The 12,988-nt window shown below is 41.2% G+C and overlaps 1 protein-coding gene across 1 annotated transcript in view; it reads left to right on the plus strand.

Annotated features, from left to right (window-relative positions):
* The window catches only part of SYNE1 (spectrin repeat containing nuclear envelope protein 1), a 274,657-nt gene that overhangs the window by 8,384 nt on the left and 253,285 nt on the right, over positions 1-12,988 (plus strand). Inside the window, 1 exon segment of the mRNA XM_081905258.1 lies at positions 2,515-2,773. Coding sequence (XP_081761384.1) covers positions 2,707-2,773 — 67 coding nt within the window. The 5' untranslated portion in view covers positions 2,515-2,706.

Genomic DNA, 12,988 nt, shown 5'->3' on the forward strand with positions numbered 1-12,988 from the left:
AAATCTGGTGAGGAAACGAAGAAGTCTAGGCAGTGGCACAGACAATTAATAAAGCCATGTAATTTGAAGACAAGCCTTTTTCAGGCTGAAATTGTATATGCAGTTTCCTGTGAGTATGCTCCATTGAACTCAGTGGATTTAGTTTTAAGTAAGACTATATAAAATTGTACTGTCAGTGCAAGTATGTTGCTATTTTTAAATGTTTGAGTACATGTTTCATTAGAATGTGTTGAGTGTATAGATACTTTATGCCCCATTTGGTTTTTCAAATTTGCCCCCTTTTTGAGGAGAATGCAGAGACGGATGCTGTTCTCTGGCATATGAGGACAGGAAATGTTTGGAGGTGTTGGAGAAAGAGAAATCTGGGATGGAGCTGTGTGATCTGACAATTCTGGTCCATTGTGTTCTGAGGGCCACATTCTGTATTTCTGCCTCACTTGTCCCTTTGCTGCGGTGTTAAAAACTGAGATATGAAAGCTAGGAGCTATATGGCACCTTAAACCTAGGTTATGAGCACTGCAACAGAATGTCTAGGTGCACTTTTTGAATAACAAGAATACAAAGCTGAAAATGAATGAGCTGCAGCTAAGATCTTACTCATTTTTCACATGGTCTAGTGCTCATCTGAAGACTGCAAAAAAAACCAACTAACCAACCAAACAAACAAACAAACAAACCCAAAGCCATCCATCCCCTGCCCGGCCCCCTAATATTTTTAAGAGGGTCTCTTCTCCAGTCCTAAGAGAGTGGCTGGAAGTGGGGAGGCAGAAAAATGTCCTCCTTTCACTCCAGCAGTGGCAGTTTTAATCTGAAATCTTAGGTGCAGTACTGCTCCCAAAGCTCAGAAACTGCTCACATTAAGACTAATACTACTAATAGAAATAATACTAATAATACTAATAATTTATTTATACCCTGCCCAACTGCCTGGGTTTCCCCAGTTACTCTGGGCAGCTCCCAACAGAATTATAAACAGAATAAAATTTCAAACATTAAAAATTTCCTTAAACAGGGCTGCCTTGAGATGTCAGATAGTTGTTTATTTCCTTGACATCTGATGGGAGGGCATTCCACAGGGCGGGTGCCACCACCGAGAAGGCCCTCTGCCTGGTTCCCTGTAACCTCAGTTCTCACAGTGAAGGAACCACCAAAGTCCCTCAGCGCTGGACCTCAGTGTCCGGGCTGAACAATGGGGTTGGAGACACTCCTTCAGGTACACTGGGCCAAGGCCATTTAGGGCTTTAAAGGTCAGCACCAACACTTTGAATTGTGCTCAGAAACGTACTGGGAGCCAATGTAGGTCTTTCAGGACCAGTGTTATATGGTCTTGGTGGTCACTCCCAGTCATCAGTCTAGCTGCCACATTCTGGATTAGTTGCAGTTTCTGGGTCACCTTCAAAGGTAGCCCCACGTAGAGCGCATTGCAGTAGTCCAAGCGGGAAATACAGTGGTACCTCAGTTTAAGAACAGCTCTGTTTACGAACTATTTGGTATATGAACTCCGCAAAACCGGAAGTGTTCCAGTTAGTGAACTTTTACCTTGGTCTACAAATGGAAGGGTACCAGTGGCAGGAGGCCTTATTAGGAAAAGCGTGCCTTGGTTTAAGAACAGCTTTGGTTTAAGAACGGACTTCCGGAACGGATGCAGTTCGTAAACCGAGGTACCACTAACTAGAGCATGCACCACTCTGGCTAGACAATCTATGGGCAAAACGCATCTAGAACAATGTTTCAAATGCTGCTTTGCTGCCTATGATAAGCTAACTCAGCGATCTCTTCCCATACTTGCTCCTCTCAGTTCCGCCTATCCTTTTTACTTACTGAGGCCTTTTGTGAGACAGGCTTCTATATTACTTTCTTCCACCATCAGCAGGTAGTTATTTGTTTTTATACACTCCAGCTAGTCCTGCTTTCTGTCTTGGCTATGAGAAGAGGTACGGTAGCATTGCGAGTAAATACTGTGCACCACAATGGTTGCACTTACGTGCTTAACTACAGAGAGTGTAGTGTTGTGTTCTGAAACCATCAAAGCATGGCACTCACTCCTTTCAAAGGAAACTGTCCATTAACTAGGTTGAAAGATATGTGTATATATACACAGGAATGTGTATATATGGGTATATATACACAGGAATGTAAATTTGTACAAAGCTGAATCCATAGTAGATGAAATGCCCATAAGATGGTCTGCATGAACTCATGTTTCCCCCATTCCTTCTTTGCCACCTAAGCCATTTCCCAGCCACATAGTCTTGTCTTTTATGTGGCAATGCTGCTGTACTGAAGGTTGAGGGGGAAACCAGCAGCAGCCCACAATTTTTAGTGTTCCTCTGGTGCAGCAGCCCTTGTGCTACTTTTCCAATGCAGTGGCTCATAGAATTAGGTCATTAGTCACCTGGGACAGCTAAGGCACCCAGATTTTTGAATGTATTAGCTAGTGACAGTATAGTGAAGTATTTTTATACCAAAACTGTGTTCTCTGAAGCCCACTCTTGCATTTTTCTGTCTTTTCAGACTTCAGGTCTCCTGAAAGAGAGCATTCCTAAAGCACCGCCATTTCTGAGAGCTGCACTTGTATTGACTGAAGAGCTGCAGTGACTTAGTAAGGCATGCCGTGCTACAACTCATGATGTTTTGCAAAAAGAAGTAATCAAATTCTTACATCTTAAAGTGGAAAAACAGCAGAATTTTTGCTACACAGTAACAATGGCCACCTCAAGACTAGTAGCAAGAACACCTCGTGATATTGCTGGTGTGATGCAGAGACTCCAAGGTAAGCAACTTGACAGAGAACAGCTGAGCTTTGCTCTATTAACTTCTTCAGATATTACTGAAGTCTAGTGGAACACAGAGTTGTGTGCCTGTGTGTTAGGCTCTTGAAAGCATAAGGCAACACCACTGGGAAATTTTGGACAAGTCCTGTTGAGATATATGGGATATGTACTGTTGGATTCATTTATGTCCAGAACAATTACTTTTATTGCCACTTCCTAACAATAAAATGCTTATGATAATAACGTTTCTGGTCCTGTATAGCTAAAGGTATTTAAAAGCATATGAAAATGTATACAGTGGTTTATTGACCCAGACACTGCTCTCTAATCAGCCATTCCATGCACCTCTTGTGAAACTACCCTTTACCCATCAATTTGCTCATGTACAAGTGGCAATAGCCATCTTTGTATACAGATGGAAAGTAACACTCGGGGGGGGGGGGACTGAGATAACTTGGCTCATTTCAGTATGGGCAAAGGCTGGGTTTTGGGCTGAAGTAGCCTTGGTTACTCTAATGGATGACCTTAGCAGGGAGAGTGTGCTATTTTTGCTGACCTCATGGTGGCTTTTGATACCACCTGACATGGTACCTTATTGGACTGACTGTGGGTTGGGGGTTGGACCCATTGTCTTGTGGTGGCTCTGCTGCTTTCTGTAGGACTGGTTTCAGAATGTGGCATTTGGGGACTGTGGCTTGGCCCTGTGGTGGTTCTGCTGTGGAGTCCCACAAGGTTTCATCCTGTCTTCTCTGGTTGCTTTATGTCTGTATGAAGTTGCTGGGAGAAGCAATCAGGGGATTTGGTGTGTGGTGTTATCAATATGCAGACAACACCAATGTCTGTTTCTCCTTGTCATCTGCATCTGGAGAAGCTGTGCGGGCTCTGGACCAATGTCTGAACATGATGGAATAGATGAGAACCAATAGAATGAAGCTGAATACCAGCAAGATGCTGATCATGTGGGTTGGTGGTTTCCAGATACTGGAATTAGGTACATGACTTGCTCTGAAAAAACAGGTTTGTAGTCTAGGGATATGGGGACGCAGGTGGCGCTGTGGGTTAAAGCCTCAGCACCTAGGACTTGCCGATCAAAAGGTCGGCGGTTCGAATCCCTGCGGCGGGGTGCGCTCCCGCTGCTCGGTCCCAGCGCCTGCCAACCTAGCAGTTCGAAAGCACCTCTGGGTGCAAGTAGATAAATAGGGACCGCTTACCAGCGGGAAGGTAAACGGCGTTTCCGTGTGCGGCTCTGGTTCGCCAGATGCAGCTTTGTCACGCTGGCCACGTGACCCGGAAGTGTCTCCGGACAGCGCTGGCCCCTGGCCTCTTAAGTGAGATGGGCGCACAACCCCAGAGTCTGTCAAGACTGGCCCATACGGGCAGGGGTACCTTTACCTTTACCTAGTCTAGGGATACAACTTGATCTAGGATTGTATTGTTCCTGGAGCACAAATAGCTTTAGCGGCAAGTAGTGCCTCTCTCAAGCTTCAGCTGGTTCACCAACTCTGGCTGCTCCTGGAGAGGGACATCTTGGCCACTGTGACCCATACACTGATAACCTTCCATGTTTAATACCATAATGTATGTGGAGGATTGTTCAGAAGCTGTTGCTAGTGAAAAATGCAGCAGCTAGATAGCTGAGAACTTCAGCTCCTCAGAATTATCTTACACCAATACTGAGAGGATTGTACAGACTGCCAATTTGCTACCAAGCCAGATTCAAGGTACTAGTAATAACTTATAAAATTGTAAAAAAAAATGTGGGAACTTATATATTTGAAGCATCATCTCCCTCTGTGTCCATCTACCTTTGTGTTAAAAGCAGCAGCTAAAGCTCTCCTACTTGATCCACATTCAATAGAAATATGGCATGTGGCAACTAAGAAAAGGGTGCTGTGGGGGAATCCAAATTATGGAATGCTCTTTCCCTTGAAGTATGATTGGCAGTAAGGCTGAGTTTCTGGTGCCAACTTCAGATGACTTATTCCAGTAGGGCTTTATGGGGGGGGTTGATATTGTTTTTGCTACTGGTTTCACTGTGGTTTTATCTGCTCCTTTTCATCTGCTTATTTGACGACTGTAGTTGGGACTCGTTTCATTTTAATTTACAGTATTTAATCTACCCCACCCTGGGATCACTCTCTAAAAAAGAATCCATTAAAATATTTTTGGTAAATAAAATAGACTGTACATACTGTATGCTAATTAGTTCATAGAAGAGGAAAGGTGACTGTTTTATTCATGAAGAAAAGAGCTATCATTTTTGACAGCAGCATGATGTGCTTAATTAAGATGTCTTCTATTGTTTACTATCTTGCTGCTCATAGTTGTAGTTATTTTAATTATGCAATTGTCTAATTTTAGTGTTTGGGTTTATTGTGTTTGTATTGCTGTTTGGTAAGCGGCTTTGTTTTTAAAGCAAAAAATAGAATATAAATGGTAGATGATTTAAAGTAAAAAAGTAAATGAAAACCATAGCAAAAAAAAACCCCAAATCTTATTCCATCTGAAACCACATTAACCACTGCCATGACATCTGCTGCCTGGCCATTCACAGTGGCAGCAATGGGAAATGATGGTGAGGCAGGCAGAACAAACTGATTGGGCCCAATGCCAATGCTCAGACCCACCTCACTTTCAAGAATGCCCCATTTCAGGGCTGTGCCAGGTTCTACTTTTGGGGATATACCAGTGGGAGATTTGCTGAGCTGGCAGAAGTAAGTGGAAGGACACCAACCCCCCTCCCAGCCTGCTTTAAAGCAGATTTGGATTGCAGTTGAATTCAACTAAACAAACAAAATCAGATTCCAGTCATTGGGACAGGGGGAGAATCTCATGTCTCTGGTTATAGGGTGGAACACGTGGAAAATACTCTGTTCAATTGCACTAAGGCAGTTCCATCAGCACAAGGATTTGCACAGTGGAAGCTTCCCCCTCTCTGCTCCCTCCACATGCCCCCTAAATCTGTTTTGGGAGTTTCCCCAACCCTCTGGTACAGATTTGGGAAGGTGCCAGGCCATGTGGGCAGAAGAGAGGAGCGAAGTCCCATTGCAGAAGCTGAATATTTTTGTGTTGAGAGAACATATTAGTAGAATACTACCCAAAGCTAATGTAGGGTTTAATAAATATAGATATCGTATCTAGCAATGAGCCCAAAGCTTGAAAAGCTAGCTCCTTTTTCAAAACTGGCCAGTTGGCTACATTGGCTTAAGATCAGGGAATTAATATACTGTATGTGCATTTGTATCTAAGGCTCAGTTGGAGCTTGCTTGTCATTGGAACAATGACTGTATTCAGCTTGTCTTGCTTCCAGCCCCACTATCACTTGGAGCTCTCCGTGGTACTAACCACTTCCTTGCTTTTATTATCTTAAACCTGACCTCTGCTTTTTTTCTCACCACATTTCTTGAACTTTCCCATCACTGGTCATCAGGTAACCTTTTACTGCACCTAACAGAACCTGAGTTGTGTTAGCTGAGTTGCCTTTCTGAATTTTTATGTGGGCCCTCAATATGGACTTATCAGTATTTTACGTCCCTGGAATTATGGCTCCATTGTGCCCCACTTGGATAGACCTTTTATCCCATCAGTAACTTTTGCTTGAAGCACTACATGAGTGCATTTTCAGTTTTCATCATTATTTTGGAAAGTTCTCAAACTGCTGATGACTCATTTATATAACTGATGATGCTTGAGAAGAAGGGAGGGTGGGGAAGACAATAAACTGGCACATGGACATTTATGTTAGTGCACCCACAGTTTTCTAACCTGTTCGCTCATTTCCTTGCTCTAAAATAAAGAGGGTTTCCTTTGTATTGTCAGCATCTAGTTTCTGCTGCAAGATCAAACAGGAGTTAAATAAATATTTCACCTCTGCCGAGCTTGAGTACAGTTCTTTTTTTAGGCTGTGGTCCTGCATTATGGATGAGCAGACAATCTGCACTGCAGACTCTTTCTGGCCTTTATGAATTAAGAGTTTCAGTAGATGTCAAACATAAGTGATGAGGGAATTATAAATATCCCTGTAGACTTGAAAATGCTATGTCAGGTCTGCACAACTTGTACCCTATCAGCCCAGACACAAGCCACTAATTATGTATCATGACCTGCAATTTTGCCATCCCTGGCAGGACTCTGGATAAAACAGATCTGCCCAACCTACATGGTTGTTTTAACATGCCCATTCTACTGTTATAATCATATCTGCTTAAATTTGCAAAGTAAATTCAGTTATCTGTACTATTAACTCCTGCTGGTTTCACAGCAAAAAAAAGATGCTGTCTGTAGATTTGGTACTCTGCTCCATTCATGGTATAGGTCATCTACCAAGACAACCAAAAATGTTTCTTCCCATCTTCAGGTGGTGCAGAATTCAGCGACCAGGTTGTTCACTGGGGCAAGGCAGTTTGAACATATTATTCTGATCCTGGCCCAACTGCACTGGCTGCCAATTAGTTTCAGGGCACAATTCAAAGTTCTAGTTTTTACCTATAAAGCCTCAAATGGCTTGTGACTGCAATACATCAAGGGTCACTTCTCTCCAGATGAACCTACCCAGACCCTGGGAGCATCATCTGAGGCCCTTCTTCATGTGTTTCCTTCAGAAAAGGTCTAGAGAGTGGGAAGACGAGAACGGGCCTATTCTGCAGTGGCTTCCATTTGTGGAAAGCTCTCCCTAGAGAGGTTGGCCTAGAATTAAATAGTTGATAGGATCCTTAAGATTATCTTGTCCACTCCTTTGCACAAGGAAAAACCTATCAATCTCAAAAAAATTGAAACATGTTAGGTCATTTTATGTGTCACATTTGCATGTTGTTCTTCCTTAAAAGATCTTGGGGAAATAGACATAGGTCATCCTATTTAATGTTCACAATAGCCTAGTAATGGAAAGCTATAGGCTGAGACTGCAGTTCTTTAAGAATATAGCTCATGCCTACTTTGTCCCTGAAGCAGCCACCAGCTCAAGAATCACATGGCTCAATATCACATGACCAAAGTTTTCACATTCATTTCAGAACAATCATTGTTTTCCGCGTAATTCCAAAACAGAATGGGTGACTGTCTCAAGTGCCATATAGAGAATTCTCAACAGAACAGAAAGGCAATGGAGAAGAGATAGAAATGGCGGCAGGATCTTATGTGCACTTTGTCTGATATAGAAAATATTTGCGAATAAGGGCTTTGATGGATTTTGGGGCAACCCAATAGTTTCCATCATTATGACTCCTTCCAGATGTTCTGTATCTAGGCTAGGGAAGAATGTACTAAATAAACAACTATATCAGCATTCTTTTTTCTGTTATAAATTTTTCCACCACACACCTGCACCTTGAGAAACAATGAAGCCAAACCAGAGTTATAGTAATCATAGCAAAGTAGACAGATTGAGATCATTCATCCCCCAAGAGCAGTTCTTATCCAGGCAGCTAAGGAATACATGATTGTCCCTTAAAGCATTTCAAATCTAAATTTAATATACTTTTATGCATGGCCCACTTCCCAAAGAAGTGAAAACTCCAGGGGCGGGGTGTAACTAGGGTCAGATCACAGGAGGCTTACTGGTGTTTTGTTACACACATACACACACACCTATACAGGTGGAGCATAGGTGAAGATGCCGCTTAACTCAAATAGATGTCCCAAATTCACTCTCCCCATCAGATATTTAAGGGAACCACTTGCAGCACAGATCCTTACAGTGCGCAACTTGGCCTTCTGTGTCCTTGTATTATTTTCAACTCAGTTTGTCTCTCTACTCCAATTATTCAAACTTCTCTCTTAGCACATTCTACAGCTGGGAGGAGGAAGGGGGTACAGACAGTTCTCTTCCCAAAAGTCTCTTCTTTCAGAAGACTCCAGCTAGAGGGCATGGCAAGGTAAGGTGCTAGGTGGGTCTGCTAAACCACTAAGACAATCTCTGACAGTCCTGCTAGTCATTCTGGTTTGACTGGTTTCACCGACCCTACCGTTAGACTCCACAAGTATCATAGACAGGTGTGGTTGGTGACAGAGGCAGAACTCCACACTCCTGGCAGCAGAGATGCTGTTGGTTATTGAGTGAAGAAGTGGAGGGACAAGGCAGCAGGGAGAGCCTTGTGGTGCAGCTGCATTGGTGGGGACACCAAATTGGCTCCACCAATGCATCCACGCAGTGCCAACTTCCCTGCTGTTTCCCCCCTCTTCCTCCTGGGAAGCAGTAGTGGCTCTGTTGCTGGAAGGCCAGCTGCATAGCAGCACCTCTCATCACCAAATGCTCCTGATCACAGGCTTAGAAGGGATGTTGGAGTCATCTAGTTCAACCACCAATCTCATAACAACGTGGAACAATACTTTGTTTCATTTTTTGAGTTTTGAAGAATTAGGCCAGGTTTTTCTTTTTTCAATATCTGCTAGCAGTTTGCTTTTAGCTCTGACACACAAGTTTTTAAAAATATATTCTTTATTTAAAATAAAAAGAATTATAGGACAAAAGAAGGAGAAAGGGAGGGGGGACTTACAAGATTGTTATGCGTATCTTAAACTTATCCTAAACAATAATAATAATAAAAAAATAGTCCTGTGGCACCTTAGAGACCAACTAAGACATACAATGTATCTGAAGAAGTGTGCATGCTTATACCTAGAACAAACTTAGTTGGTCTCTAAGGTACTACTGGACTAATTTTTATTTTTTTATTTCGACTATGTCAGACCAACACGGCTACCTACCTTATCTTAAACAGTGATACAAGTGTTAAAATACTATGACCAAGTTGAATCCAGCGTGGGTTTGCTCTTCTGCATGGAGTTGAAAAGAAAGCCATTGTCATGCATTATCTAAACATACAGCAAACAGATGTCATATGTGTATCATTCCACCTCGCATGCATTCACATTGTGGTTATTGCCAAGTAGGGGGGAAATTGCATGTTTCATAATATGTAATAAAAAAATTTTTTGCATTTTTACTTTGGTACTTCTACCACTTATGCTCATCCACATTTGTGCTTATAGTTCTGATTTACAGAGAGCTGGACCTATCAGCCTTGACTGAGTGCTGCAAAGGTTAGAGGTGCTACTAAAATATAGTAAGAGAGAAGTATTTGCATATCTTACAATAATAAATAATACCTATCACATATTGTGTACAAAACTTACCATTTTCAAAGTGTTTGTTTTGAAAATTGAAAGTTCTGCATAAACTTTTGTAAAATGTGGGTAGGAAATCAAATACTTCAAATACTTCAAATTACAAAAAGTTCTAACAAAAGCATACTAGAAAAAATTGATTTGTTACATATTTCTGTGAAGTATTCCTTCTCTCGAAGAAGGTTTTTGTTGTAGTTGCCTTAAGCATGTACAGTATGTGCTTTCTTTAATAAATGTCATCTATACCTATTGCCTAGGCAAATTAGCCAACAGCAATATTTGAAATAAGATCATTAGACAGCTGAGAGGCAAAGCTGATCTGAGCCAAAGCAGCCAATAAATGAAAAACTAAATATGCACTACTGAGCCCATGGAAGTTGGCAGCTGAATTCTAATATGTGCATATACATTTTGAACCTTGATTTGCATGTTTCCTCTTTAAAAATCCAGGCCAACAGACATGGGCTTATCTCTTATTTATCCTCTCAACAATTCTTTGTGGCAGATTATATTGAAAGGCAGTTATTTGCACCAAGCCACTAAAAAAACTTCATGGCTGAATAGATTTCAACTCACCCCTGTGTATGTGGTGTTTGGGTGGTCCACATACAACTCCATCACTCTTAGCCTTTAGAGCTTACCTTGACTAAGATGTTGACAGACAGGGAAGTGATGTATCTGATGAGATCAGAGGTTGGCACTAGACTTCCATATAAAACTCTGCTTGCCTCGCTTATGCCACTGAAGATGCTACACCTGAGAAAAGATCATGGAGTAGATTTTAAGATGGAAGTCAATTGTGGGGTCTCTACCTTAACCATGTTACTTAAAAAAAACTACAGTTGATCTTATTTAGAAGTTGCATACAGTAGAATCTGAGATCCACAAAGATGACACAATGAAAAGCAGAACGGAACTCAGAAAACTGGACTGTAATTTAATAAAGAGCATTGGAAGTAACACTTGTAAGTATAACCTGTTATTCAGGAAAGAGTTGAAAAAGAGCAAATATGAATAATTTCTCACTGAGTAATTGAAAATGACTCTTGGAATGGAATTCTAAGAAAAATCAAGATGGATAGACCATCACAAACCTCACAAAAGTAAACCAGAATAGCATAACAGTGAAATTTCTGTACTTAGAGAACAAAGAAGAGATTTTAAGGAATAATAATAGGAGACTTGTATGAAGGCGGGAAGGTTTTCTGTGCGTCAAGATTTTATCTTAAGAAGCTGCTTATAGAATCTACAGGAGGTTGTACTTTTAAAATATTGCCATGAAGGAGGATCACATATATAGAAAGAAAAGTTTCTGATGTTAATTAAAATGGGACTCGGAATCAGAGCAAATTATGATGAGATTAATAAGAATGAAGAAACTCCTGTTGCTGCAAAAGAAGCACGTAATTGACTACAAGTCGCAAGTAGCATGATCTAAATCTGGGCAAACAAAAACCATATCAGCCACAAGCTTTATTCAGATTTAATATCCAAACCATAACCTGGCCATTGTGAATGAGTCCTGTACATGTGTGCTCCACACGTTGTTCTCTCTTTACCTCCTGTTACCATATACTTTGATTACTTCGCTTTGTTCCTGATTTGCTAAATCATGGTTGGCCTTCATACCAGAAATGTTTTTGCAACCACATTTTTATTGATTCCAGTGTCATGGCAAACTGATTTGTTTGAAGCAGGAAGTCAGGATGGAAATTAGAACATCACCCTTTCCTCCTCTTACAAACCATTTTTGTTATTTTATATTAATGAATATTTGAATTTCTCCTACAAATTGATGGGTTTCGTCTACAACAGTCACAGCTTTGTAAGACAGTGGTGGGAAACATTTCTAATTGTCAGCTTACAAACATATGCAGCAGCAACCTGCTATATATTTTGAACTGTTGAACGCTGTACAGTATCTAGATATTAGCTAACAACTTAAATTTAAAAATGCATACAATTTGCTAGAGAACCTGCATTAAATTACTTGAGGGAAACACTGATGTTACTCTGATGTCACACTGTGTAAATCAAGAATGCCATACCTTTGGAACTGTAAGACATACAAGACCAGAGATAAAAGGCAGTTGGAAACCCATGCAGAATAAGAGGTTTATACTGCCAAAATCAATTCATCACAGAGTTTCCTTGGGGTTGATTTCACACCATGAGTAACTTGTGGCAAAGGCGTAAGCTATAAAATGAACAGTAAGTTGTCAGAACGGAAAGGTATTCTCAGAAGACTATGAAAATAATTGTTATAATAATCTCATTGCCAGGTGCTTCGAAGTTTCCCATCAGAACTCCCATGTTTAAAAATGGATCTAGAGTAGAGGTCTCCAAAGCTCTGCTTGCATTACATCAGAAAGAATTCTCTAAAATTGGAAACACTTGCACTTTTCCAAGGCAATAACCCAGAGGGGCTTGGAAAAATTCCCCCACCAACCTCCACCATCCCCAGACACTCCTCTTGCCAACCCCAGATCACACCCTTTCTTCCTTTCACTTATTTGTGAGCAGCAGTAGAAGCAGCAAAACTGATGTGAAGGGAGAGGAGACAAGGTCTTTGTGGCTCTGCCACACCAGGGGATCATGGGAGAAGTACTTCTCATGAGGGCTGCTGAAGAGAGCATCATAGTGCATTGCAGAGCAATAGATTAAGAAGGGAAGAGATAATCTGCTTCCTCCTTCTGTCCTCTGCTGTTGCTCCCACTGCTGCCATTTATTAGATAAAACAAAAAAAATTCTTTCCAGTAGCACCTTAAAGACCAACTAAGTTTATTTATTTATTTATTAGATAAGTTAGGGGAAATGAAGTATGTGAGGAGGCTGGCAATTCAGGGCATTTTGGAACAGCAAGGGTGGGCAAGGGGGAAGCTGGAAATTCTTCTCCAACTCATATTTTAATCCAATTTGAAAATGGCTTCTAAGAGGTGCTTTAGTTCATATCTGAGTTCGGCTCAGAATGATTTTGCTGGCATCTCTAATTTAGAAGATGGATCCAAAGCTATAGACCATATGAGCAATGCTGTCCCCCTTTAGAATACTGTACCTACTTCCACTCCTATTTTCTAAATAAGCAACAC

Source organism: Podarcis melisellensis, assembly GCF_964234715.1.
Source record: "Podarcis melisellensis genome assembly, chromosome: 3".
Taxonomy (NCBI): Eukaryota; Metazoa; Chordata; class Lepidosauria; order Squamata; family Lacertidae; genus Podarcis; species Podarcis melisellensis.